Below are 27,505 nucleotides of genomic sequence, written 5' to 3' on the forward strand. Positions count from 1 at the left end.
GGATGAAGAGATGGTTTTGGTAGGAAACCCTCACTGACTTGTCCCTGCTGGAAAGGCGTCTAGTCAGCCCCTCTCTCACTTCCTCCCCCCTCCAACGTTCTCCTTTTCTCTCTCACACATGAAATTCTAAAATCTGCCTCAAAAACTTGTTATGCATTATTCACTGACAATCTATATATTTTACCTCCTTTGAACAGTGAAAAAGCCTGTGTGTCAATTTATCTTTGAAAGTGGCTCCTTGTGGAATCCACACATGTCCATTAATGGCGACTTGGGAGAGAGCGGCCTCTGCAGAGGCCCATCTCAGATGATCTCCACCTAATGTGGGCTGTGATTTCCCAAGGCTGCTGCTCATTTGTAGCTACTTAGTACTTCCCAGAGTTTCACAGAAGAGACTGAAAGAGCTTTACCCAAAGACCCTACTGAGGCGGCTGCTACCTGAGCATCAGAGCCTGGTAGCTGGCAAGGGAAGGCAGAGACACCAAAGAGGAAAAACAGGTACCTCGTTCTCTGGATCCTGAGATGTGCTTTTTCTTTTCACATTTGAATGTTTCTGGAATTGGAATGTGTCCATGTATGTCTTTTGAGCAGTGTGACTTTTTTCTCTCTTCCTGACAAGTTGTTATTAAATTTTACAATTGAGGAATATGGTACCTTTGAATTTTAAAAAGATGCCCAAATATAAGAGAGCCTGCACCAACCTTTGAGAAAAATACTCCAAGCCAGTTTAGCAGTATGGAACAGATGCGTGAGATAATTCTTAGTTACCAGAAAGAAAACCTAAAGGCCTAGATGTCCAAGTTCCTGGCAGCCCTGTAGCAATTGGTGAGGAGAATCTGGGCTGGCTCAGAAATGGCACCTTGTCTTGGAAATAACCCAAAGTAAACACCTGGGGTGTGTACCAACCCACCATTAAAGGTGGTAGGTGGGGAAGGAATTGCTGGGTTTGATTTCTCTTTCTTTCTTTTTTTTTTTTTTGAGACAGAGTCTCACTACATTGCCCTCAATAGAGTGCTGTAGTGTCATAGCTCACAGCAACCTCCAACTCTTGGGCTTGAGCAAATCTCTTGCCTCAGCCTCCCAAGTAGCTGGGACTATAGGCACCTGCCACAATGCCTGGCTATTTTTTGTTGTGGTTGTCATTGCTGTTTTAGCTATCCAGGACTGGGTTTGAATCTGCCAACTTCAGTGTAGGTGGCTGGCGACGTAGCCACTGTGCTACAGGCGCCGAGCCTGATTTCTCTTTCTTTGAGAACCTTTCTTGTTCTTTGAGCGCTTTCAAAGGCAAAAGACTCCATTTGGGAATAAATGTGCTTGTAAGAATATACAGACATTTGTAAGTTAAAGTGCTTGGTAATTAATGAATGAATTAATTAATACAGCAAGTACTTACTGAGCAATATTCTGTGCCTGGCCCCTTGCTAGTCACTTTACATATGTTGTCTAAAGAGATGGTGGGAACCACCTCTTAAGCAGGTATTATAATTCAGCCCCATTTTCCAGACCCAGCAACCAGGGTTCAGAGAACAGGAAGATTCTACCCCGTTCACACAGGTAGGAACTGGCAATAGAAGGCCCAGGGCTCTGGTCGGCCCACCCCAGGGCCCCTGCTCTTTCCACTGACTCACATCACTGCTCACAACGTCAGCACCTTTATTTTCCTGGAGGAGGAAACCGAGGGCCACAGTGGATGATGTGAACTGGAATTTGGGGCTCAGACTATCAGCTGGAGGCTCCTTTACCACTTTATATCAAAACCATTGGGAGGGGCAAAAATCAAGCAAGGCTTTCCCTGGTAATGGCTTCTTCCTTTCCAAGCTTACTGAATCAAACAAAGCTGCTCACCTTTTCCCCCATCCCATGAGAACAACTGAGGCAGTCAGTTCACAGTGAGATTTCATCACTGTGATTTACCTGGAGCTGAAAGACCAAGCCACACCAGGACGGCTTGACGGCGTAGAGAAGGGTTTCTTGTCTATGGAGTCTTAGCAGAGAAACAAACCTTCTCACCTGGGCTTCAGGAGGGCTTCTCCATGCCCAAACCCTTTTCAAAATTAGTTGCCATTCTTCTTTTTTTTGAGACAGAGTCTGACTATGTCACCCTCAGTAGAGTGCTGTGCTGGCATAGCTCACAGCAACCTCAAACTCTTGGGCTTAAGTGATCTCTTGCCTCAGCCTCCCAAGTAGGCACCTGTCACAACATCTGGCTATTTTTTTGTTGCAGTTGTCGTTGTTGGTTAGCTGGCCCGGGCCAAGTTCAAACCCGCCAACTTTGGTGTATGTGGCTGGCGTTGTAACCACTGTGCTACGGGTGCTGAGCCAAGTTGTCGTTATTCTTATCCTCTGTCCTTGCCTGCACCAGTGGGAGCATGAGTCTTTTAATCTGGGAGCCATTAGTATACCATTTTAATCCATAGTGACATCCCCTGGATTAGTAGCTAATGGACTCCCTACTTTTTTTCAGATGATAATGAAATATTGCTCTGAAGCTTTCGGGAGAGGATTTACTGGACTCAGGTTTTGCAATATGTTGCAATGCAGAGAGAAATCAATTTTCTGTTCTTGGGTAGCTCTGGCAGTAGCTTGTTTCTTATACCATCCTTCTCCAAGAAGATCTTCCCACCGTCTGCCTCATGTCCGCAGGCCCCCACCTGGCTTACCTTGCAGCAGTGTGTAGAAGGCACCCGAGGCAGATAGGTTAGTCGTTATGGTGACATCATCCTTGCTGGAGGTCTCTACCTGGACATGCACTGAACTGTCTGTGTCACTTCGGAAACTGCTCACCTGGCCAGTAGGGAAGGTCACATTTGTCAGGCGGCCAAAGCTGTCATACCTGGAAACCAAAAGGGAGCACTGAATAATAGAAATATAATGACACTATCGCTGAAACTTGACATGTTCTACCTCATGCCATAATTTTGCATATTCTGCTTTTCTTTCTGGTCAGGTACATGTGTATTCTCATGTCTCCCCCATTTCCTTGCACAAGACCACAGAATTTTGGGATCTGACGCCATCTGCTGATATCCAATGGCTGGAAAATGACTGACCTCTCTGAGTCTTCCTTTCCTAATCCAAATAGTGGAGATGGTACTGCTGCCCCGCTTCCCCCTCAGGACTATCATGAAGAACATGGGGGAAGTGTTAGGTAGCTATAAACTAGAATTCACTTGTGAAGGGATGAGATGATCGTGGCCACGATGAGAATCTTAGAACTGGAGGACTCTCCGGAAGTGACAGAGTCAAACTCACGCTTGAATACCTTCTGCAAAATCCTGAAGAACTAGTTTTACAGTTTTGTTCTGAAAAATACTAGAAATGGGGACCATTACTTAGGGGATTCCTAGAAGATACAGATCCTGGGGAAAGGGGACTTAGAATTCAAACCAGGACTCTGGTTGCTAGGGCTGGCAACCCTTCCCATCTGGATTTCACATCTGGCATCTGTGTATTTGTATCTCTTAGAACCCACAGCTTTGGTCTGATGTAGTCTTTCTGAAGAATCATAATTGAATCTTAATTCTCTTCATCCTCCTCCTCCTGATAATAATGAAAGAAATACTTAACCATTATTGAGCACCTCTCATGTACTAGGCATGGTTCTAGTTGCTTTTCACACATTTTTATTTAATCTTCATTTAATACATTTTTCATTTCATCCTCATTTAATCCTAGTCTAAAAGGCATGTATTATCTCCTTTCTGGAGGATCAGAAATTGAGGCTCAGAAAAGTGAAGTCATTTGCTCAAGGTCACACATTTAATAAGTGTGGCAGAATCAAAATTCAATTTCAAATCTCTTTGCTTCCGAGCCACCACCTGCCTCTCTGTCCTCATGAACCTTTCTGCCCCATCCATTTGTGGGTCTCCATTGTGTGCACCTCCCTGCTGCAGATGTGGCTGGAAGAAGGGGAGCGGGCTGTTAACATTTTAATTATTGGTTTTTATTACAGGAGGCTGAAGTGTAAAAAGGAAGGTTTAAATGACCTTTTTACACTCACATGTGGATGGGGGAAGTTCTTCCTCTACATGTCAATATTTCTGACTTCTGCTCATGTGTAAGGTTGCAGGGCGGGTTCTGTTTGACATGTCTCTCCTGGGTACTTTGGGTCTTCCTACTGGACTCTTTTAAAACTGTTTTGCTTTTACTTCTGGAGTAAAGCTGGCCTCTGGGTCCCTGTGAGAGTATTAACAATGGGGAAATGAAACTTCAGCTCCGTCTTGGCTCTTCTTGTGATTGTTCGGCTGGGCCTACCTTCTTGTTGAGTCTCCTGGGTCTGCCTGTGGTTTCAGCCGAGACTTAGTGGATGAGACTAGAATCAGACATTTGGGTGCTGCACTATGGGTCCTGCCAGTGGCCAGCTCTTTCTGTACCTGTGCCTGGCTCGGATCACAGCAGTCTTCACTCTGAACGTAACAGTCACTGCCACACTACCCAGAAGAGGCACTGGTAAAGGTCTTTTGAATGAATCACCCCAGTGGTTGGCCTAAGACTAATTTAAGAACCTTTGGGAAAGTTGAAACTCTCTATTGTAAGGCCTGAGGAAGGGGGAAAGAAGTCCTTTTCAGGAGGGCAGGCAAGGTGGTGCTCTCTCCTATGCTACCTAGGCTGGGCTTGCAGGGCAGGGCTGTGGAACTGTCCTGGGGGCTCTACGATGGGCTTTGAAAGCCTTTCCTGTCACGGTTTCCACTTTCTCTTTCTTAGTATGGAGCCAGGTTCTTCTGGGAGAAGGTCAGTCTGATATAGGAGGAGATTGAACCCTGGACTAGGTTGTCACAGGGTGGAGTATTCCTCAGAGCTGGGTGAGGAAAAGTTCTGAGAGATGGCTACTAGGCAGGAGGGCATGTCTGGGGAAAGGAATTGCGATGTTTGTCCTGAGGCCCCTCTGACCCAGATACTATCTCTCAGAGCTCTGCTCCCTTCAAATCTAAGAAGGGCTGGAGTTCATTTCTAACCCTTTAGGGGCACTGCAAATCTGAATAGGAAAGAAATTTACAAAAGTGTTTACAGTGGTTATCACGGGGATGTGGAAGTACAAGTGATTTTAATTGCTCATTTACATATGTATTTTATATTTCTGTGATTTTCTATAATAAACATGGATTATTTTTACAACCAGAAAACTACTGTGACAATCCAAGTAATACCAAGAGCTCATGAGTATGGCCATCCTGGGGAAGGGGACCTTCTAAACTCTAAATTATTGGCATTGCAAGGAAAGTCTCGCAGCACAAGCTGCCAGTAGCAATTTCCAGGCCTTTTCAGCAAACTATCACTTGGGCACCCTAAGTTTCTGAGCTCAGAAGCAGGACTCCAGGAACTGGTCTTGACCTGGTCATCTTAACTGTATCTGTGGTCCATGATTATGCTGAGTCCTGTGAGGTCCTAAGTCATCTTTTAAGTTGACAGGAAGATCCATTCTAGTCCAACAGTTTCATGGGACGGGCATGCTGTTCTAGTCTGATTCTTTGAACACCTGTTATCCCCGTACACACTCCTTATTAAAATTAGACTATTCACCTGGATTATTTAATATCCTGACCTAACCACATAAAAAAGATTTTGTGGCCCCACACAGTGGCTCTGACCTATAGTCCCAGCTACTCAGGAGGCTGAGGTGAGAGGACTGCTTGAACCCAGAAGTGTGAGGTTGCTGTGAGCTACGATGATGCCACTGCACTCTAGCCCAGGCAACAAGGTGAGACTATGTCTCAAAAAAAAAAAAAAAAATATATATATATATGTGTGTGTGTGTATTTTTTATTATGCCATGCAAGACACTTCAAATGTAGTGTTCAAGTCTGCCAGATAAGAAATGACAGAGAGATTATTAATTAGGGGTCATATGTCACTTCAATACCACTTCTAACAAAGCCTTTGTTCAAATGCCACCTCATAATGCCTTCCCTGGCCTCTCCCAACAATGGCCTGTGCACTGATTTATCCTAGAATGCCTGTGTTGTGGTGCTGATGTACAAACTGCCTCTTCAGACTGCAAGTGCTTGAGGGCAGAACAGAGTGCTTGAGGGCAGGGCTGTGGAACTGTCCTGGAGTGGGATCTCAGGCTGGGAACCTGGATTCACACTGCCTGGGTTCTGCTACCTGCCGGCAGCCTGACCTTGGAGGAATGGCCCTCAGTTACACCAGTATTGGGACTGGCATAGAGAAGATAGGCAGGATGTATTGGTCAAACTAATAAATGAATGCAGGATTGGACTGGATATGCGAGGCCTCCTTCCTGTGCCATAGGAGAAGAGAGACCACGACTCATTCCCACGCTCCCTCTGGCAGGACTTAGCAGAAGCTGGACACATAGGAGGTGTGTGATAAGCATCTGCTGAGTACAGATACAGAAAAAGGACTCTCCCTAAATGATGCTTTAGTAATCTCTCTAGGCATCTCCCCAGAACTTTAGTCTTGAAGACAGAAAGAGGCTCTATATAAAGGCAGACAATTGTAATTATTATTGAAGGTAGTCTATAATGCATAATTAAATTGAGCCTGAAGAAGAGACAGTGAAAAGGCCCCATGCCTTCAAGATCTGGTTTTTATTTTATATGAGATGGTCGGAAGAAACAGTAATTTCCACTCCTCACATTTTCCATTACAAGGACTGAATGTCTTAATTAAATGAACATCAAATAAAACAACCAATTTATAAAAGTTTCTTATCTCTTATTCATTCACTTCAGAACCTTCTGGAGCTTGAGAAATGCCACCGGATCTGCCTGCTGCTTGATTAACACCTATGATTATCCCATTGGAACCTTGTCCTTTCTGACTCTGCCTGGGAAGAACTGGAGCTGCCCATCCTCCGGACCCTGCATATCTTCGCCCTGTGGGTCACCTCTGCAGAATCCTTTCTGCTTTGCTGCAGAGCTAAGAGCTGCCCCCACAAGCTGCAGGGATCTGGAATGGGCAGTTCTCTGTACTCTCTGGGCTCCAAGCAGCAGCCTCACACTCTAGCTCTGTGAGTGTGTTGCTTCTGGACAATGGATTATTACATCTGTCACAGCAAATTTTCTTCTTTCTAACCAAGAGGAATAGAAGGAACAATTGGCATGGAGAAGACTCTGGAGCCAGATGGGCCCACGCTATGAATCCAGGCCCCACACTTGCCAGCCACGTGATCATGGAGGACAGGCACTTGGTTCTGTGTTCCTCCTCTCCTTCAAGCCCCACCACAAACAATATTGTGCAGTCTTGTTATATAACAACCTCACTGAGCCTCTGTCTTCCCTGCTATAAATGGGGATCATAATACCTATCTTCCAGAAACTGTGAAATCCAAAAGAGGTATCTAAAAATAAAGTACCAACTTCTTCAGGGCCTTCAAGAGACTCTCCTCGGGCGGCGCCTGTGGCTCAGTCGGTAGGGCGCTGGCCCCATATACCGAGGGTGGCGGGTTCGAGCCCAGCCCCGGCCAAACTGCAACCAAAAAAAAAAAAAAAAAAATAGCCGGGCATTGTGGCGGGCGCCTGTAGTCCCAGCCACTCGGGAGGCTGAGGCAAGAGAATCGCTTAAGCCCAGGAGTTGGAGGTTGCTGTGAGCTGTGTGAGGCCACGGCACTCTACCGAGGGCCATAAAGTGAGACTCTGTCTCTACAAAAAAAAAAAAAAAAAAAAAAAGAGACTCTCCTCACTGGAATGTCAACTCCCTGAGGGCAGGGACTTCATGGGGTCCCTGCTGTACTCTGGTATCTTAGAGTTTCTGACATATAGGAGACGTTTAATAATGTGAATGAATGAACACTGGCTGAATGGCCTAGCTCCTTCCTCCTTCTCCTTCCGATTTCACCTCGAACCTTACTCCTCTGTATGTTCTGCGTTTCCCTGCATCTGTCTCTGGCCCCTACATGTGCCAAACTCAATCCATGCTGGGTGGTGTTTGATACTTAACTATATCCATTGCAGGAATGTCCTTCCCTCCAAAGTTGGTGTGGCTTATTTCTTGTATCACTCATGTTTTGGTTCAAGGGTTACCACTTCTGCAAGGTTTTCCCTGACACCATTTCTAAAATAGAGAGGTCGCCCCTCTGCAGCATTATCTTTCGGCCTTGTCTCGTCTATACTTATCTTGTTTACTTGCTCACTTGTTTGTTGCTTGTCTCCTCTTAATAGAATACACACATATAAGCTCTAGGGGCACAGGGGCCTTGCCTGTGTTCTCAATGCCCAGAGGAGGGCACAGTGTGTAGAATGTACCCAGCACATTTTTACTGAATGAATGAATAAATATATAAATAAATAGTAGATATTATCACTGATTTTTCAAGACATGGACTGAGAACAACTAAGAATTTGTCCCCTTTTACCTCTGCGCTCCATATGAGGACAGGAAAGCTCACTAATACACAATACCTTTTAGGAGCCAGGCACCATGCTCATAACTGTCCTTTGAGTAGTACTCATTGTTATTATCATTTCACAAAGGGCGAATGAGGTTAAGAGAGGATCAGTCACCTACCTAAGATCACACAGCTAGTAGAGGTCAGGTCTGTCTGCTCTGAAATATTTTATCAAGCTTCCCATAACAATGGTACTATTTGGAAACCTTTGTGCTCATCATTGTGTTAAGGACAACATGGTGTCTGGAAGCCTCAAGTGGGTCAAGAAGTCTGACAGTTTTTTCTTCAGGACCCCTTGCTTTGCCATCACTGCAATGGACGTTGCAAGGAGGCCAAGTCCCCTTGCAGGGGTAGGATAGAGATGGCCTTTCATTACTTCCCCCCACTGACTTTTCTTTACTACACTTGTCCAAAGCATCTTTGGAACACAGTGAAAGAAAACATAAAAGATTCATAAGGATTGCTGTGAACTTGGCTAAAGGCTATCTTCACACACACCGCAAGGCTTTCTTCTTCACACTCAATACTTCATCTCAACCCACTTACTATGCACAGCTGGAAGGAAAATGCCAAATGCCTTTACGATACTCAACTCTTGTTGATCTCAACTTTTTGGTTGAAAAATAAAGATTTGATTTTTATGACTCACCAGGGATTGTTTCAAATAATGCCATCCCCAACAAGGGGAACTAGACACGACTGCCTCGTCTGTGAATATTACAGCCCATGCACACTGACAGTCCCCTGGCTCAGGCCACTGTAACAGATGGCACCAATACATCATTAGCTACTCCAAAATCGGGTCAGAGCCAGGGCATTTGGTGGCTTCTGCAGTAAAAACCTGTACTTGCCTCCCATTTCTTTTGAAATGGGAAGTGCCAACAATGAAGTTTGGGCTTCAAGGCTCTCGAGATCTTGTCCACCAGCCAAGCTGTACTTGAGGCGGTGCCTCTGCTTAGGATTCGGGCAGATCTGGGACTGAACACTGGCTCAGCCAGTCATGTCTAACATGACCTGCAGCTGGTTGGTTTCCGTGCTGGAATTCTCCTCCTTGCCCCAGTCATTCCCTGCCCTTCTCTGGGCCCAGAAGGGCCGGCCCTGCAGGCTGTGTCGCTTCTGCTTGGGTTGAGTCAGTGGTAGGCTTGGGTGAGACAGCAGCGTTCAGAAGTCTCTCCTCACCCCTTCTCTCCTCAGAGCTGTGTCTCTAGCACAGGCTGCACCTACCTGTGACTGCACTTCAACCAGGGGCTCCTCCTTCACCACCACAGCCCCCACTAGGCTTAAGTCCCAAGATCCTGCAATTCTCCCACTGTGCCTGGAGGTTGGGAATGGCTTTTAACTATTTTTAGTACCTCAGCGCTATTTCTTGGTTCCCTTATCTCTCTTATACCCCAGTAACATGTCTTCATTTGAAAGTATTTCTGCTGAGTATAATATCTGAGTGGATGGGTTGTTTTGTTTTCTTCTTTCAGCACTGCTGTCTGCCAGCATGCATGGTTTCTGATGAGAAGTCTGTAGTAGCCCAATTCATAATTGCTAAGTCATGGAAGAAGCCCAAGTGCCCATCGATCCACGAATGGATTAATAAATTGTGGTATATGTACACCATGGAATATTATGCAGCCTTAAAGAAAGATGGAGACTTTACCTCTTTCATGTTTATATGGATGGAGCTGGAACATATTCTTCTTAGTAAAGTATCTCAAGAATGGAAGAAAAAGTACCCAACGTACTCAGCCCTACTATGAAACTAATTTAGGATTTTCACACAAAAGCTATAACCCAGTTACAACCTAAGAATAGGGGGAAGGGTGAAAGGGAGGGGAGGGAGGTGGGAGGTGGGTAAAGGGAAGGGGATTGGTGGGATTACACCAGCGGTGCATCTTACAAGGGTATATGTGAAACTTGGTAAACGGTCTGTGAAGCTAGTGAATGATGCCCCATGATTATATCAATGTACACAGCTATGATTTAATTAAAAAAAAAAGAGAAGTCTGCAGTAATTCTTATCTTTGTTCCTCTTATAAATGCCTTCCCCCCAGTTGCTTTTAAGACTTTCTCTTTTTCCTTTATATTCAGCCCATTTGAATATGATATGTCTAGAAATGCATGTGTGTGTGTGCGCATGGATGCGTGCATTTATTCTGTTTGGTGTTTCCTGAGCTTGTTGGATCTGTGGCTTGGGGTCCATTATTAACTATAATTCTTGGTCATTATTTCCTCAAATATTTCTTCTGCCCGGTTTTTCCCCTGTTCTCCTAGAATTCCAATATGTGCATGTCAGACCGTTTTATATTATCCCACAGCTCTTGAATGCCCCATCTGTATTATTCTCCCCACCCCTTTTTTCTCTTTGTGTTTTAGTTTGGATAGTTTCTGTTGACTGTCTTCCTCTGCTTTGTTAAGCTGCGTTATCGGGGGCGAGGAGCCCATCAAAGGCATTCCTCATGTCTGTGACTGTGGTTTTCATTTCCAGCATTGCTATTTGACTTTTTCTTATTGTTTCCATCTCTCTGCTGAAATGATCCATCTGATCTTACACCCTGTTCACCTTTTCCATTAGAGCCTTTCATGTAATTATAGTTATTTTCAATTCCCTGAAGGTAGTTTCAACGTATGTCACATCTGAATGTGGTTCTGGTGACTTCTTGTCTCTTGGGCATGTGGTGCTTTTCTGGGGCCTTTGAAAGAATGACATCCCATGTAGCGCAGTAGAGACGGAGGCAATGGGCTCATGTCTGACGATGGTTATGAGTCTCCTTCTGCTAGGGCTTCAAGATAATTTCCTCAGGGTTTGGGCTGTCTCTGCCGTTTGTTTCTCTGGTTGACCTCTGCACACAGGCTTATATTTGGGGGTGAAGTTGGTTTGTCAGAGAGTTCTGTTCTCCCTTTCTGCTCCGCCCTCTGCTTTGTGTCCCCTTTGTGCAGCACCCCGAGAGGGTCTCTGTCCAACGGCCACCCTCTCGCCCCTTCTCTCCCCTCTCCTGCTCCTCACTGCAGCCCTTAGCCTTTCAGCAGCTGTGGCGGTGGTGGAGCGTCCTCTCCTGTCTTGACCAGCCTCAGTCTGGAGTGTGGCCTCTCTGGGCCCCTGCCTCTGCTCAGGCTGGAGCGCTGGGCTCCTCACATGGGCCTGCTCCTCTCCCAGTGGGTTTTTATCCTTTCTTTTCTCCCCTCATTCAGCTGAAAGGGTTTTCCCAGCGCCTAAGCAGGACAGTGTTGGGTGCCCTTCTCTTCACAGATGGAGGCTTTTGTTCCTGATGGGAGATGAGGGCAGGGAGACTGGGTGGAGCAGGCAGCTCCCCCTCAGCAGCTGCTAGATGCCCCCAACTCCACATCTACCACAAGGGACACTTCCTTAAATCCTTCTCTGCTTTCTTCTGCGGGAAAAACCCTGGTGGGATTTGTGGAGAAAAATTCTGACGAGGATGTAGACTCCCCCAATTCCTGCATCCTTGGAGGGCTTCAGACTTTCTTGCCAGTACATACTGAACCTCCACTAATTTGCTGACCACCAGGGCTGAACTCTTCTTATCTACCTCTGGTTGTATCCACCCCAAGGAAGCCAGTGCTCACTTCTTTCTGCAGGATTTCTGTCATCTTGGATTTGGGGCAGTTGGTTGCCTTATGACCTCAGAGAAGGAGTTTAAGGAAACTTTAGGAATTTGCCTTTTGTCTAGCTTATTTTCATAAGGCTGGGAACCATGCACTTTCCAGCTCTTATATCCCCCAGCAAAAACTAGAAGCCAAGTCTTTTCTTTCTTTTTTTTTTTTTTTTTTGTAGAGACAGAGTCTCACTGTACCGCCCTCGGGTAGAGTGCCGTGGTGTCACACGGCTCACAGCAACCTCTAACTCCTGGGCTTATGCGATTCTCTTGCCTCAGCCTCCCGAGCAGCTGGGACTACAGGCGCCCGCCACAACGCCCGGCTATTTTTTTTTGTTGCAGTTTGGCTGGGGCTGGGTTTGAACCCGCCACCCTCGGCATATGGGGTCGGAGCCCTACTCACTGAGCCACAGGCGCCGCCCAAAGCCAAGTCTTTTCATTTGGCCTATTTGAGTGAATTCGATGTCCCGTCAAGAGCATCAGTGGGGCTGGGCATCCTACAATCCTGAGAATCCTGAGGTGGGCGGGTTGCTTGAGCTTAGGAGTTTGAGACCAGCTTGAGCAAGAGCAAGACCCGTCTCTACAAAAAATAGAAAAATTAACTGGGCATTGTCCTGGATGCCTTCAGTCCCAGCTACTTGGGAGGCTGAGGCAGGAGGATTGCTTGAGCCCATGAGTTGATCCAGAGTGATGGAGTGAGACTGTGCCTCAAAAAAACCAAGCCCCACCAGGGCTGGTGCTGAGATTTGAATCTAGTATTCTCACTCTAGCATTATTTTTGTTTCCCGTCTTTATTTTTTTTTCCTCCTGAACTTACATTTCATTCATAAAATCTTTACTATTTGTCAACCCGGCTAGCTGGCTTGATACCAGTTAACACGAACACAATTATAGCCCAAGCTGTCATAAGGCACTATTGCAGGCCAGAGCTACTTCCCTCATGAAACTTGGAGACACTGTTGCTCACGCCCACCCTGCAAGTCAACTTTGGAAACTGGCTCATGTTCACTAGCTATTTCCTTAGTCACCTACTGCCATCTGACCAGGAGCCACGTCTGAGGGTGATGACGCTACACACTGAAGATGGAGATGGCATTTCTAACTCCTTTGAGGTTTTCTACCAGCAGACCTGCAGGTTCTGGGAAGGGAAGTAATCTTGATTCTCTAGAATTATGAACTCTCTAAGTTGGATTGCTCTGAAGCATGTGAGGTTTATGTTAGATATATTATTTAATTTGTTAAGAGGGTCAATAAAGCCAACTTAGAATTTGTTTCAATAATAGCCCACGTAACAGGCAAGCCTGGATTGATTTTCTTTTTAATATTAGAATATTTGGGTTGGAATTCACTAAGTTCCTTAATGGAGCTAAAGGTAGAAAACTCACTGGAGCAATGGCTCATTGGCAAAATCTGTCTAAATCCTTATTAAGCCACACCATAATGGTAAATAACAACACACCCTTATTTCTAGGGAGCCTCTAGTTTGCAAAGCATTTTTATTCTTGGTATTTGTTTCAGTTTTTGATCTTCATAATAGGCCAAAAATGGGGCAGGGAAGGGGTTATTTATGTCTAGTTGAGACCTGGGCCTGGAAGCCAGCCAGCCTGCCCCCGAGTCATGCAGCTAACATTCAGTGAAAACAGGTATCTGGTGCCCCTTGTTCCCTGTCTGAGCCAAACTGTTTTGCCTCAGCCCAGTCTAAATGCCATTTCCCCAGCCCATATTGGATATTCTCAGGGATCTGACTTTTTTCCTAGCTCATATCTTGATCTCTCAGACTTGACACTTGATTCTGCTCTTCTCTCCTGCCCTCTGATTCCTTCTTACTTCAGTTACAACTTCTGTCTGGTCCTTTGGTTAGTTCACTTGCATCTGCTTTCACACCCAAATAATACTTCTTCAGTTCGTGGTACTGTCATTAATATTGCTTGAACTAGCAACAGCAGCAGCAGCTGTCATTTGAGTACTGATGACTCTGACATTGAGTTTTCCACATTTTATCTCACTGAAATTTTGAACCTCAGACTATCCCTATGAAATCCATGTAGATACTGCTTTAGTCCCTATCATACAGATAAGTCTCTAAGAACATAGTGAACCTGGCCAGTGCAGGTGGAAGAATGTGGACTCATGTTCTGGCTCGGCCACACACACCCCGTGTGGTTTTATGCCTGTTACTGACTCTTTCTGTGCTTCATTTGGTTCACATGTAAAATATGTGGATGATAATTCCTACCATCTGAGGCTGCTGTGAAGATTAAATGGGAAAGAGCCTGGCCCATAGTAGGATATCAGAAAAACTAGTTTCCCTTTTTAATTTAGGGCTTTTCTCTTTCTTTTTTGGTTTGTGTCAACAAAGATCAATACACGTATTTCTCCTGGGTACTGCTGTAAAGTTGATTCTTTGAAATTCCAAATGGCATTTTATAAAAAGAAATCATAGTATCTTTCCTTCCTTATAAAATCTCAACTATGGCTGTATATTTCATCAAGGAAAAAGAGGGAAGGAAGGATCCTTTCTGGTAGAAGTGTAGGAAATGGTTTTAGATTTCAGGGATGGTAGAGGGTAATGGTGCAGTGATGTGTAAGTATTTATTTTGGGATGTGAGGGAGTGACCTTGGGAACTAATTGAGCGCACAGACTTGCTCTGACAAAGAAACCCCTGTATTGGCTAAATAATGTATAAGAGATTTCCACTGGGCAATGGGGGAAAATTGAATTATTTAACGTATTTCCATTTCAATGAGTTAATCAAGATAATTGCTGTTTCCCTGGATCTTTGTGTTTTCTTTGTGATTAACAAGGTCTTTATTTGAAGAAAGGAATTTAGCCAGTGAACTTTGTGCAAATTTCTGTGACATTTTTGTGCAAATGTTCTGGCTGTGCCACACACACCCCATATTGTATTTAAAAATTGATTATAGATCCTTTTCCTTTGGATTCTACTAGGACTGTGAGAAACAAATGCTTGATCAAGCTTGAGAAAAATTCAGGGCTCCCAGGAATCAAGTTCACTTGGAATTAACAAACTCACTGGTGGTGGTGGGATGGCAGCAGGGCAGAGCTGAAAGGTATGAGCGCTGGGATCAGTCAGCCTGGGTGTGATCCCCAGTCTGCTACGTTCTCACTATTAAACAGTGGACAATGGAGGCTTTCTGAGTCAAAGTTTCTCAATAAAATGGATAATACCACCTATATTCCAGAGTTGTTATGAGGATTAAACGCAGTGATGTAGTTTCTAGCCCACAGCTCAACAAGGCTAACTCCTGACCCATCTCTTGCATCTTTATTTAATGGTGACATATTCAGTAGTCTTAGTTGTTGGGAACATGGCTAAGATCTCAAAGAAATGCTTAACAAAATTTACATGGAAAAAGAGTTGTCAGTCCATTCATTTAAATATCTTACAGAGGAGCACCTCAGACCTACCTTTAATTTTGGCTGGGATCATAGCAAGCTGAACTTCTGGTTCTCTGACCACACCCCTGAAGAAGCTGGAAGTGTGCTAGGGATGTGTGCGCTAGGACCGAGATAGCTGGTGACACAACAGCGCCACCCTGAGGGAGGAAACTGTGCCCTTGAGATCAGGAGCCAAACAAAAGAGTAGTTTCAAATCACTTCAGGCAGGGGCGAAGGGGTCTGTATCCTTCCTCACTCCCCACGTCCTGGAAGCTGCCTTCACACCGCAGCATAATGAGCCATTGCTGTTGTTCCTTATCAATGACTGACAGTCTAGACTGCTCGAGAAGGGAGGCAAGTAATGTACTTCCTAAGAAATTCTACCCCAAAAGCTTCAGTTATGTGGAACATTTGTCCACCTGGGACTGTTCCTTCTCCCCCTGCCATATTTGGGGACAATGGGCCTATGAAGATGCTAGCATTTCATCAAATACTTTTCATCTCCATCATCTCCCTGGGGTATGCTGGGTGAACATCCACTGCATCCATTTTATAGATGTGGAAACTGAGGCCTAGAGAGTTTGAGTCCATGGTAGAGCTGAGATGAAGTTCAACTCCTCTGACTCCAAGGCTCATGCCTTTTTTATTTTTATTTTTTTGAGACAGAGTCTTACTTTATCATCCTCGGTAGACTGCTGTGGCATCACAGCTCACAGCAACTTCCAACTCCTGGGCTTAAGCGATTCTCTTGCCTCAGCCTCCCTAGTAGCTGGGACTACAGGCGCCTGCCACAATGCCCGGCTATTTTTTTGTTGCAGTTTGGCTGGGGCTGGGTCCAAACCCTCCACTCTGGGTATATGGGGCTGGCGCCCTACACATTGAGCCACAGGCGCCACCCAGCTATGCCTTTTTTATTATACCATTTCCTTCCTGGGAGAAATCATCTGGACTATAAACATGCAGAACATATTATAGGTAATGTTTATATCCCAAGTCATGAATCGATATGAAACACCCCCTCCCCAATTAACAGTCAGTTCACCTCTAATCCTACAATGCATTTAATGAAACAAAACCATTACAATGGTCTTGTCTGGATACTTACTCATAAAATGTTGTCCATCCATTTTCATTGCTTTTGGTTGCCAGAAGGCCAGAGTTGCCATGGTACGTCATCATGGCCAACTCGTGTCCTTGTGTGGTCACACTTTTGAGTGCACTGTTTGTGCCCATGGTCACCCAGTATACCTGGCCATCTGGGACCACTAGCCAGAGGGGCATCCCGGTGGAGTCTCGGCGTATGTTAACCATGTTGCCGTTGTTGTCTGTGATAAGTGTGATGTCACCATCCCCCGTGTAGGTGAAGTTGTAAAGGTAGTCGCCTGTGGGAAGACTTTGAGTGTATAGGTGTTTGCCACTGGTATCAAACAGGTAGAGCTCCTGGTCGATTGGTGAGGACAGCTCATACATGTTCTGGGTGTTGAGGAAAGGCTTATTCTTCCGGATAAACCGAATTCGGATATTCCCAAGGTCAGCCACATAGAGCTCCCCATCCGCACACACAGCTAAGGAAGAAGGGGTATTCAGCTTTGCATCCTTGGCGTAACCATCATCTCCAGAGAAACAGTCACAGTTGACATCATTTTTACAATCACAGCCACTGGGGGCCCCAGCAACGAGTGAGATCTCTCCGCTTGTGGTGACTTGCCTGATGCGGTTGATCTTTTTCTCATCCGTCTCAGCAATATATAGGACCCCATTATGTGAAACAGCCAAAGCAGTGGCTGACTCCAGGGTTGCATGGATGGCCACTTTGCTCAGCAAGAAGTGGTCAATGCCGGGGACCTGGCAGTGGATGGGCCTCCCAGCGACAATGCGTACTTGGTGGTTTTCAGAGATTTGTAGGACCACATTGTTGTCAAGGACGTAAAGTGAGTTGTCCATTGGGTTGATGGCTAAGTCTGTGGGCCACTCCAGGCGAACCTGACAAGGAAGATACCAACACTCAAATGACTGGCAAGATATCCACCACTCATCGTCTCCCATCCCGGGTAGCCTGTGATAGCATCCACAGGCTGCCTTTGTATATAGTCTTGCTTGGTCCTCACACAGCTTATTGTCAACACTGAAGTGTGAGCCCCCTGATCAGAGTGAAACCATGACACAGCTCCCAGAGACATCTGATAGTCTCTGTTAGACTGCCAAAGCATGAAGAAAAGGATAACAACAACAGCAACAATGAAACAGTAGGCAAAAGGGCAGACTTTGGGGCCAGATAGGCCTGGGTTCAGATCCTAGTCCACTGCTTATGACTGTGGGCAAATTACTCTCTGAGCCTCTCTATTCACATCTGGAAAACAGGAGTGACAACAGGGTTGAATTCAAATGATGGCAGCTGGTGTTCTGGAGGTGGGAGGGGAAGGCAGATGGAATTTGGAGGCAGAAGTAGGAGTTGTGCAGTGGCTTAAGAAAGACTTTGTGAATAGTGGATATAGTACATGTATGGGAGATCATTTTGCAGTCCTTCAAGTTCGTGGATTAACACCTGGGCTAGGTGCTAGGGATGTAGAGACAAAATTATGCAGCCACTGTCTGACATGGTTCTAGACCACTGATTCTCAAATTTGGCCCCACATTCTAATTACCTGTGGAGATTTTAGAAAATATTGGTGCACAAATCCTACCCTTGGTTAAATAAAATCCCTGGGTACTGGAGCTCAGGCATTGGCATTTTTTCAGAAATCTGCCTGGTGATTCTAATGTGGGGTTGGGGATGACAATCCGATCCTTGCTCCTTACAGTGTGATGATCAGACAGAGAAGTGTTGGTACCGTGGCGTGCTGGACAGAGAGCAGAGTGGCAGCCCTTACCTGAAGCCTTGCATTTAAGCAAAATCCCCACATGATTTCTGTGCACACCGACACTTATGAAACCCTGATCTAGATAATGGTCCCTATGTCTCAGAGAGGAGGTCCTTCTGGAAGGGATGACAAAACCTGGCTGTGGGAACTAGGAGTTCAGAGGCTCATGCTGGGAAACTGGCAGAGATGGGTTTCAAATGGGCTCCTGGGGACTCCAGCTGGCACGTCTGAATGAGGAATGCTTTGTTGAATGGCCATGCAGGTGTTGCCACTAAGGGAACACTCTTTGCTGATCATGTCCCTCAGAGGTCTAGCTGAGCTGCGTGTGGACCACAAGTGCCAACAGCCACCTTCCTGCTGATTTTTCTACTCTACCTAGACATATTGTAGCCCCCTACGAAGTCTTACCATTTGGTCCAATTTAGGGCTGGCTAAGCAAGTGTTTGCCTTCAGAAAAGAAGTTTCTCTGCTAGGAATTTACTCTTGTATACCATGGTCTGCATGCAGGTTTAGCACAGACTTTTTTTTTTTTTTTGTGGTTTTTGGCCGGGGCTGGTTTTGAACCCACCACCTCCGGCATATGGGACTGACGCCTTACTCCTTGAGTCACAGGCGCCACCCAGCACAGCCATTTTTAATAATGGTAAAAACTGGAATCAACTCAAATGCTCACTAACTGAAAATTAACTAAATAATAGTACATTTAGTTCACCTGTAAATTAGAATGCTGTGTGTAGTTGTTAGAAGTGATGTTATAGATGGGTGTTTAATGGCATAGGGAAATGTTTGCTATATATTAGGACAGGTTACAGAACTGTAAGCACAGTGTGATACCAATTGGAGAAAAAACACAAGTTTAGATAGATTATGGATAATCAGGAGATCAAAAGCTCAAGCAAGGGATATATGCCAAAATGTTAATCGTTCTGGGATTAAAGGTAATTACAATTTTCTTCTTTATGATTTCTGAATTATATTTTTTACAATGTAAAGGTGGCAGTTTGCCAATGTACAAAGAAACCCCAATAAGTTCTATACACATGAGATGAGGCCACCTCTCTCTCCATTTGTTCCCTGCAGCTCAGGGCCACTCTCGGGCTGGGGCAGGCCATTTTTCAGTTCTTCAGAACTCTGTCCTTGGCTCCTGCCTCCTAAAGCCTTTTGTTCCCTCACTCCCCATCTGGATTCCTGACCCACCAAACCAAGGAGCTGCAACAGAGTGGCCACCAGGGCAGCTGTTTCAAAGAGCACTGGCGTCCTGGCAGCTTTCAGGCTGCATCAAGAGCACAGTTTGCTCTAAAGTGACAGGGGATTTTCAATTTCCTAAAACCCATTTCTTGTCAACACTGGCTGCTAAATATTTTATGCCCTCTGGTCCTGTGGCACCTTGGGGAACTGCTTGGAGAGACCTTTCTACCTGTCATTATGGTGAAAAGATGGCTCCTTGAGGGGTGGGTGGTTAGGGCAAGGGGAGAAAGAGAGGAATGAAGAGCAGGCGCTTTCCTACACTCTCCCCTCACACTAAGTGCACAGAGGAGCCTGGGAGGGAGGAGGCTGTGCTCTTGGCCATGGTCAGCTGTGTTGCCTGTGTAATGATTCCTGACCAGGCCGACTACCTAAGCCTCTTTCGTTTCTCCTCCCTGTTAGTAATGAGTCCTCACCAGAATGGAGGGACTAGACGTCATAACGTCAGAAGTCCTCCAGCTCCCACATTTTGTGGTTGCAGCGTGGAGGGGAGCTCCCTCTCCCCTGTGCTTTTGAGCACTCTGTGCCTTTATTAAAGCCCTGGGAGCTGACTGCCTTGTTGCCGGGTGGTTTTGCAAACGTGCATTGTCAAATGAATGCATGAATGGCATAGAGAAAGCAATGGATTGTGACCAGGACTCCTCATTTTCTGTCCCAGTTCCACAATTATTACATGTCACTTTACTTAAGTTTCTTAAACATTGAACTTTTCTTCCCTATTGTAAAAGGGGGTAATAAATATTACATAGGGTAGTTAGGAAGATCAAATCAGACAATGTACAAGGAAATGCTTTGTGGGTTACAAAGGGAACTAACATTTACATCTTAGCAGGCAGGCACTGTGCTAGGCAATTTATGTACATGATTTCATTAAAAAATTCCCTTCCACACCCCTGATGGAACCTGATACAGGGCTCTGCACTTATAAATGCAATTTCTTTTACCAAACCTCAGGTTGTTTTTATCTATACAATGGGGTACACAATATCTACCCCATGAGATTATTGTGACAGCTAATTAAGAGAAGTCGTGCTCACCTCTGTGTCTCCAATTCTAACCAAGTACCTGGCACATTATAAGTTATTGTTTTGGATCCTAAGTACAGGATTACACCTTCTCTGTGATGGCCACACCCTGCTGAATTGAGAACTGCTCCCCATTTCTTACCAGGCTGCGGTATCTCCTGTTCCTTCTCTACTCCAGAAACCACGCCCTGGTTTCTCTGGGCCTGGTCTTAGTCTCTGTCCTGAGCAGCTGCTCCTGTGTCCTTGGTTCTCTCCTTTGCACTCCTGTCCCTGAGCTGTGCTCTTCTCTCTCTAGCTTACCTCCCTGCTCCCCAGGGGGGCAGCAGAGTAGATAGGTGTTTCTAACAGAGGAAGCTCTAAGAATGAAAGCCAGGACCCTCTGCCCATATGTATATGTAAAAATATATGCCTGGTGTCAGAGAGTTAGGTAGAAAAAATCTCATGCCAAGATTCAGACGAAAGTAGTGAGGGCCAGGAAAATAGCGATTTCAGTCCAGGATTTCTGAATCTAAGTGGAAGTCTTCCCCACCCCCACCCCTGCCCAATACATGCCAGTTGTCTTCTGAGCCTTTGATCTGACTGCTTGGCAGTACCTCTATCTGAAGTTAAACCATTTTCCAATGTGTGTACTGAAAATTTTCAGCACCCTATGCTGGCTGGGTAAGGGCCCATTTGGAGAACTGAAAATACTTGTATGCACATCCTTAAGTCATGGCAGCTTCCTGATGGGTAATTCAAGCTTGCTTGCAGACCCGAGAGGTAAACTCTCGAGCCAGAACAGGGAAGCCTGCAGGACGAGTGGCAGAGAACAGATTCCATTCTGGAGTGTAACAATCACATTAGTTGGCGCAGAGGGAAACCGGCCCAACATGTGACAGGGATGAGACATGTGCTGGGACTGCCAGCAGCAGTCACGGGGCCCTGTGGAAAGGCTCAGGGACACATGTCAGTAACAGAGGCAGGCATGACCAGTGAGACTGGGGCCGGTGCCACAGCCTGCGGGAAGGGCATGCATGTGCAGGCCCCCTAAAAGTGAAGGGGTTTAACAAGCTAAGTGCTGCCGGAGCGGAAACCAATCTGCAGTTTGATATAATTCAATGCTCCTGATCCCAGGTTTTGGTAATATTGGCAAGATTCAAAATAGGCCAGGCCCTGCCACGGGATTAAGGAATAAAGGACACATCCCTTGCCAAGTCATCACAGGATGCACTCAGAGCTAGTCACTGGTGTCTCTATCTGACCTATGCTGGTGTCTGCTACCAGGTCCAAGCTCTCTGGAGTGGTATGGCAAGGTCCTTCCCTAACTGGCCCCAAACATGCTTCCTGCCACTCCCTTTCAAGTACCCTACGCTCTGGTATTCGGCCTTCCATGTTCCTTGAATATACCAGACTCATTAAAATCTTTGTGCCTTTGCATATGCCATTTCCTTTGTGTGAAATGTTTCTTTTTCTCTCTTGCCACTCAGAAGAACCTTACACAACCCTTAAAACCCGGCATAAATGTTACCTCCTTTGTGAAAGTGGGCACCTTGGTTTATTCAGCACCTCTGAAGAGCCAGCAGAGCTAGGAGCTCTGCATGCATCTTTTTATATATTCTCAAGGCAATCCTCCTAGGCTGATGCAAATATTTCCATTTTACAGATAGGAAAAATGAGTCTATATGACTTCAGAAACTTGACTAAAGTTACCCAGCTAGTGAGAGGCAAAGCTAAGATTCAATCAATCAATTAGTCCATCAACAAATATAGGCTGTGCTCCTACTGTGTAGCAGATACCCTGGCTACAGCAGAGGAAAAGACTTACAGAATCTCTGTTCTCAAGTCTAGAAAGACAGCATATAATGTACAGAGGCCTGTCAGTCACCCAAGAGGAGTTCACGTGGCCATGGGTGTGAACTCACAGGGTGTACAGCTCTGTTCAGCCTGTGCTGCTCCCGAGCTTCCTCATGCAGATTTCCTCACTGTCCCTGAGCCCCCATTAGGGCCACACACTGTAACCCCTGATGGTGAACTCCCAGGATGTGGCCATGTCATCCTCATCACAGGCCCAGCACCAAGTGAGTGCCCTAATAGGCTGGTTCAGTGCAAAGATGAACTGCCAACAGACTGGCCAGTGGCAGACAGAGGACAGACCCAGGGCTCTGGCAGAGGAAACCACCTCCTTACCTGAGAAATATCCATGACAGAGTCACAGCTGAGGGGCCGGGCCGATGTCAGGTCATTGGAGCCCAGCAGGGTGGAGATGATCCCATTCTGGTCAATGCGTCTGATCATGGTGCCATCCACGAAGTAAATCAGCCCAAACTTGTCCACTGTAATGCCTGGGGGTGGAGAAGCAGGGAATTTAGCATTTGAGGTAACAAGGGTTCATGCTTTCAGGAACTTGCTAGCTGGCAAAGCACCTCCCCTATGTGACTAGATCTGATCCTGCCACAACCTTCTTTCTCCTTTTAAAGACGAGGACACTGAAGCTCAGAAGCTTCAAGTGGCTTGTTGAGAGCAGGGATGAGAACCCAGGTATGTCCCAGGGCTCTGGTCCTCCCACCTTGCTGCCTTCAGAGACTTTCTCTTTGTGGGTTATAAAGGGAACTAATATCTTAACCATCCACTAAACTATCACCTCAACCATCCACTAAAACTAGATTCAGAACTTCTGGGGGGTTTCAAGTTCTAGAGGGAATGGTAAAAAAGGATCTATTTCAATATCAACACTGTGAATTATTTAAAACAAGCTGCTTCTAAAGCCCGGTAATGATAATAATCAAATCCTGTTCTTCATAACAATTTTTCTTTTCTTTCAAGATAATTGTCCTTTATGTTTTTCTATTCTGATTATTTTAGTTTCATTGGTCATCACAAAAGTATAGAGTCTAAAATGAACCCAGTGATTTGTGGAAAAAATATTGCTGAATTTAATTTCTAAAGAAGGCTCCTGGAAGAGAAGAGTCAGAGTTTTACCCCTGGCCCAGCTTGTGTGACCTTGGGCGAGTCACTGGTCAACTCTGCATTTGTTTTCTCAGCTGTGTAACAATGGGATTGTTCTGAATCTGTTCTTCCCACTCTTGGATGTGTGTGAGCATCACCTGGGGAACTTGGCTGAGATGCACCCCCCAGGTAGGGGCTTCAGATATCTCAAGTGGAACCTTAGTATCTGTCTGCATTTTGAACAGGCACCTTGGCTGATAACGAGATACAGACCAAAGCCTGAGAACCACTTCATGCAATTAGCACTTCTTAGCCAGTGATGTGTATCAGAAGCACCCAAAGTTTTTTGTTTTTTAAATATATACCTGCTGGACCTCACTCCTGGAAATATTAACTTCTGATGTGGCTGAGATCAGGACCCATGCATGTTTAGAAATGTTCCTGGTGACGTCAATTTCCACCCCAGGTTCAGCATCACAAGAATCAGATGTACCCCTCCGAAACCAGGAACTGTTCAGGGATGTGGATGAGACCAGCCGCCAAGGAGGAGCTGGTCTAGATGGGAAGGGTGGGAGTAAGCCAGGACCATGTGAGGCACCAGACCCGGGAGGGTCACCGTGAAATAAAGGGGATTCTGGTCACTTTTGTTCTGTTCCTTTTTCTCTGGGGAAGGCACAAAAACAAGGGTTCACAAAGGCTTTGCCTAGATAGAAACACTTGGACTGTAAAGCTTTCTAGTTGTATTACGTTGGGCATATTACTTCACCTTGAATTTCAGTTTCCTCATTGGTGACACGGGCACTTGTAATAGCCCTTGATAATTATTGATGACTACTGTAATTATGAGAAAGTGGACAGTACTTGGTGGGTGTCCACGCTTTGCTCCTGGGGTCCATGCAGCTCTGGGTGGCCAGCAAGTGGTTTAGACACCCAGGGCCTCTGGAGAATCACTTGTTTCTCATACCCACTCCCTAGGCTGGTTGGGCTAGAGAACAATTTCATACATAAGGCTGGGAAGCCTTTCCCATGGCCCTGCCTAGAATGGAAATTAATTTCATTCTTTAAGTACCAAGACAAGAGTTTTCTTGTCTGCCCTGTCTTTCTCTTCCATCTGCTAGAACTGATGAGTGCCCCATGAATAATTGGGCTTCTTGTTTACAAAGTCGGCTGCACAGCCTAATAGAAGTGATCTGTCCTGTGATGAATTACTTCATGTTTTTCTCCTTTTGTTGTGCTAAATAGATGGACATCTTTCTTCCTCCCTGTTACAAAGTGTCTGCATATTGTGGCACCCTTGTCATTTCTATTTGCATTAATTACGGGCTTTTGGGCAAACGCACTGCCACTACGTCTGTGTGAGTGTGAGGTGGGGACAGAACACACCCGAGTGCAGAGCAAATGAAAAAGGCCTAGAGAGAGCAAAGATTCCCAGAGAAAACGGTTTTAAATCTAAGTGAGTAAGGACGTTGTGGCTGAAGGAGGTCTTGGGGATCACTTAGTCCAACTTGCTCATTTACCAGTGTAGACAGAGAGGCCCAGAGGAGAAGTTCCCAGAGCCCAGCAGTGGCAGAGAGAAACTGTAACACAGGGTGCCTAAGTGCAAGCCTTGTGCTCTTTCCACTTCCAGCTGCTCTCTCAGTATTAGGAAATGATAACGAGGAGGAAAACTGTTGAGTAAATACTGTCAGCCTTTGCTGTGCCTGATACTGGTGTACTGAGCACTTATATTCCTAAGAATATTCAGTCTGTACTAGAATTGTGCAGCATCTCCCTGTTACATAGATAAGGAAAATGAGGCTCAGCGAGGATGAGGAACTCTCCCAAATTGCACAGCTAGTCAATGACAAAATCTGAATCTGAAAGCCTAATGTCACTGGAGTTTACTGCTTCAGTTTGCTGCTACCTGACCATAAAATATGGCACTGATTAATAATACAGTCACAACATCTTTATGGGAGATCATATGAAATGATTTTGGCCATCAGAACAATTCTAAGAGATAGACATAGACAGTATCTAACAAAGAGGACCCTAAGCCTCTGACACTGTCCATCACAGGCTGTATGGCCTGCAACATGGCAAATGCTCTACTGAAGACCATCTGTTCATCATGATGGCTTCTTCCCCAAAAGCCTTCCCAGTCTGAGGCACAGAGGTCTCCCTTGGCTCTCCATCCCCACCCACAATCCTCTCTTCTTGCATCTCCGGGAGCACCTCTTTCTTTTTCCAGTATCTTTTCCAAGTCTTATTTATTCTGCTGCAATGAACATACCTCTTTACCTATGCATTCCACATTCTGTGTGTACTCAATAAATACTTTCTGAGTGAGTGAATGAAAAATTGTGATTGTGGGCACTTAGAGGTTCAATTTTTTGAAGGACTCAAAATTGAAATCTATAGTCAAGCTACCCTACAACACATGAACATATGCAAAGATGTTCTTGTACAACAAGAAATGAGAGATAGCATAAATATCCAATTATAGGGGATTGACAAATAAATTATGAGATATCCATTTGCTGGAATACTATATAGTCATTTGAAATAAATGCACAGAAAATATTTGATGTTATGGAGAAATGTCCATGATATATCACATAGGCGAAAAAGCAGGTTACTGACGCACTTTGTTTAACATGATCTGATTTTGTTTGTTTTTAGTAAACATTACACATATAAACAGTAAAAAGATTAGGAAGGATGACAGGAAATGTTAACTGGGAAGATTTCTTGCTGGTGGAATCATCCCAATTTTAATTTTCCTTCATATATTTCTTGGGATTTTCCAAAAAATTTGGCAGTGTTAAACATGTATTTTGGAAATGGAAAATACTCCCAATAAATATTATTGATAGTGTTTATAAAGCAAGACCTTACCCCTGGGGTTGGTGAGGGTGGCTTCTGTGGCCTTCCCACCATCCCCGCAGCGAGTGTCATCAAAGGGGAGGCACTGGTCACCTGTCCCTGCAACCACCTCGGAGTTCTTGACAAGATCCTTCACCACCACAGTGGACTTGATCTTGAAGACCCTCCGGCTGTTGGTGTCGGAAAGGAAGACAGCCCCACTCATGGGGTCTGTGGTCAGGTAGTACTTATGTGCTGGACTGTGACTAGAAAACAAAGACACAGCCAATTTGTGAGCACTTTCTTCTTCCCTAGGAGGTAGCTAGAGATACACAACTTGAATCTCCGGCCCTTTAGAATCCCAGCATGTATCTTACAGGGATGAACTTCCCATTTGGGGGGCTAGTTCCCCAATATTCCTTACCTTAGTGATTGGCTTAACTATCTCTTTCAACCACAGTTAGTGCAAAAACATAATTAATGCAAAACCAGCCCAGGGCCATGCTCGTATCAGGTGCTAAATACATGTCTTCTTACAAAGATTATCCACAAAGCTTACATAGGTGTCCTGTTAATTCAAGTTAGAAACATGGAGCACTTGACTTTAAAAAACACTTCAAGAGTTCAAAAACAAGCCTTTCTCCACAGGATATTTACAGCAACCCCCTGACCCCCATCTTGGGACTGATGGATCAGAACCTGGCTAGATGTGACTTCCAGTCAGTGTCAGCACTGTCTTCTATTAACACCCATGTTATACTTATAAGGAGCCTAAGGGATCTCTGTCCTGTAGCCAGATAGAAATGATTTTGCAGGACTAGTTTGTAATTTACTGCAAACCCAAGGAAAAATAACTAACCACCACAGAAGAACAGTGTGATGATGATTCTGTTTATGGAAGGCAGTCACAGAGACTAGGGTATGCTAACAGAGGACAGAGAAGGGAGAAGCATCAACCAGACAAGGTACCACCTTTAGCCACAGGGTAGAGAAAATGCACAGGATTTGGAATCACATCAGCCTGGGTTCCAAGTCTAGTTCTGGAATTTGCTGGTTCAGAAACTTGGGCAAGTTACCTGGCCTTCTGAGTATCAAGTTTTCTTCATCTGCAAAATGGGGATATTAATAGCTAACTTGCTGGGGTATTGGGAAAATTATATAAAATCATAAATGCAAAGTACTTAGCACTGTGCATGACACATAGTAGGTGCTCAAAAATAATAATTGCTATTTTAATTATCAGCGATTGCACCTGT

General features: G+C 45.2%; 1 protein-coding gene across 4 annotated transcripts in view; it reads right to left on the minus strand.

Annotated features, from left to right (window-relative positions):
• The window catches only part of TENM4 (teneurin transmembrane protein 4), a 799,143-nt gene that overhangs the window by 24,505 nt on the left and 747,133 nt on the right, over nt 1–27,505 (minus strand). For all 4 annotated transcript variants that reach the window (XM_053561449.1, XM_053561450.1, XM_053561451.1 and 1 more), the window contains 4 exons: nt 26,283–26,515; nt 22,647–22,801; nt 16,455–17,332; nt 2,661–2,833 (listed from right to left, as the gene is read on the minus strand). In XM_053561449.1, coding sequence (XP_053417424.1) covers nt 2,661–2,833; nt 16,455–17,332; nt 22,647–22,801; nt 26,283–26,515 — 1,439 coding nt within the window. The remainder of the gene's footprint in view (nt 1–2,660; nt 2,834–16,454; nt 17,333–22,646; nt 22,802–26,282; nt 26,516–27,505) is intronic.

This window comes from Nycticebus coucang, chromosome 14, assembly GCF_027406575.1.
Source record: "Nycticebus coucang isolate mNycCou1 chromosome 14, mNycCou1.pri, whole genome shotgun sequence".
Lineage (NCBI taxonomy): Eukaryota > Metazoa > Chordata > Mammalia > Primates > Lorisidae > Nycticebus > Nycticebus coucang.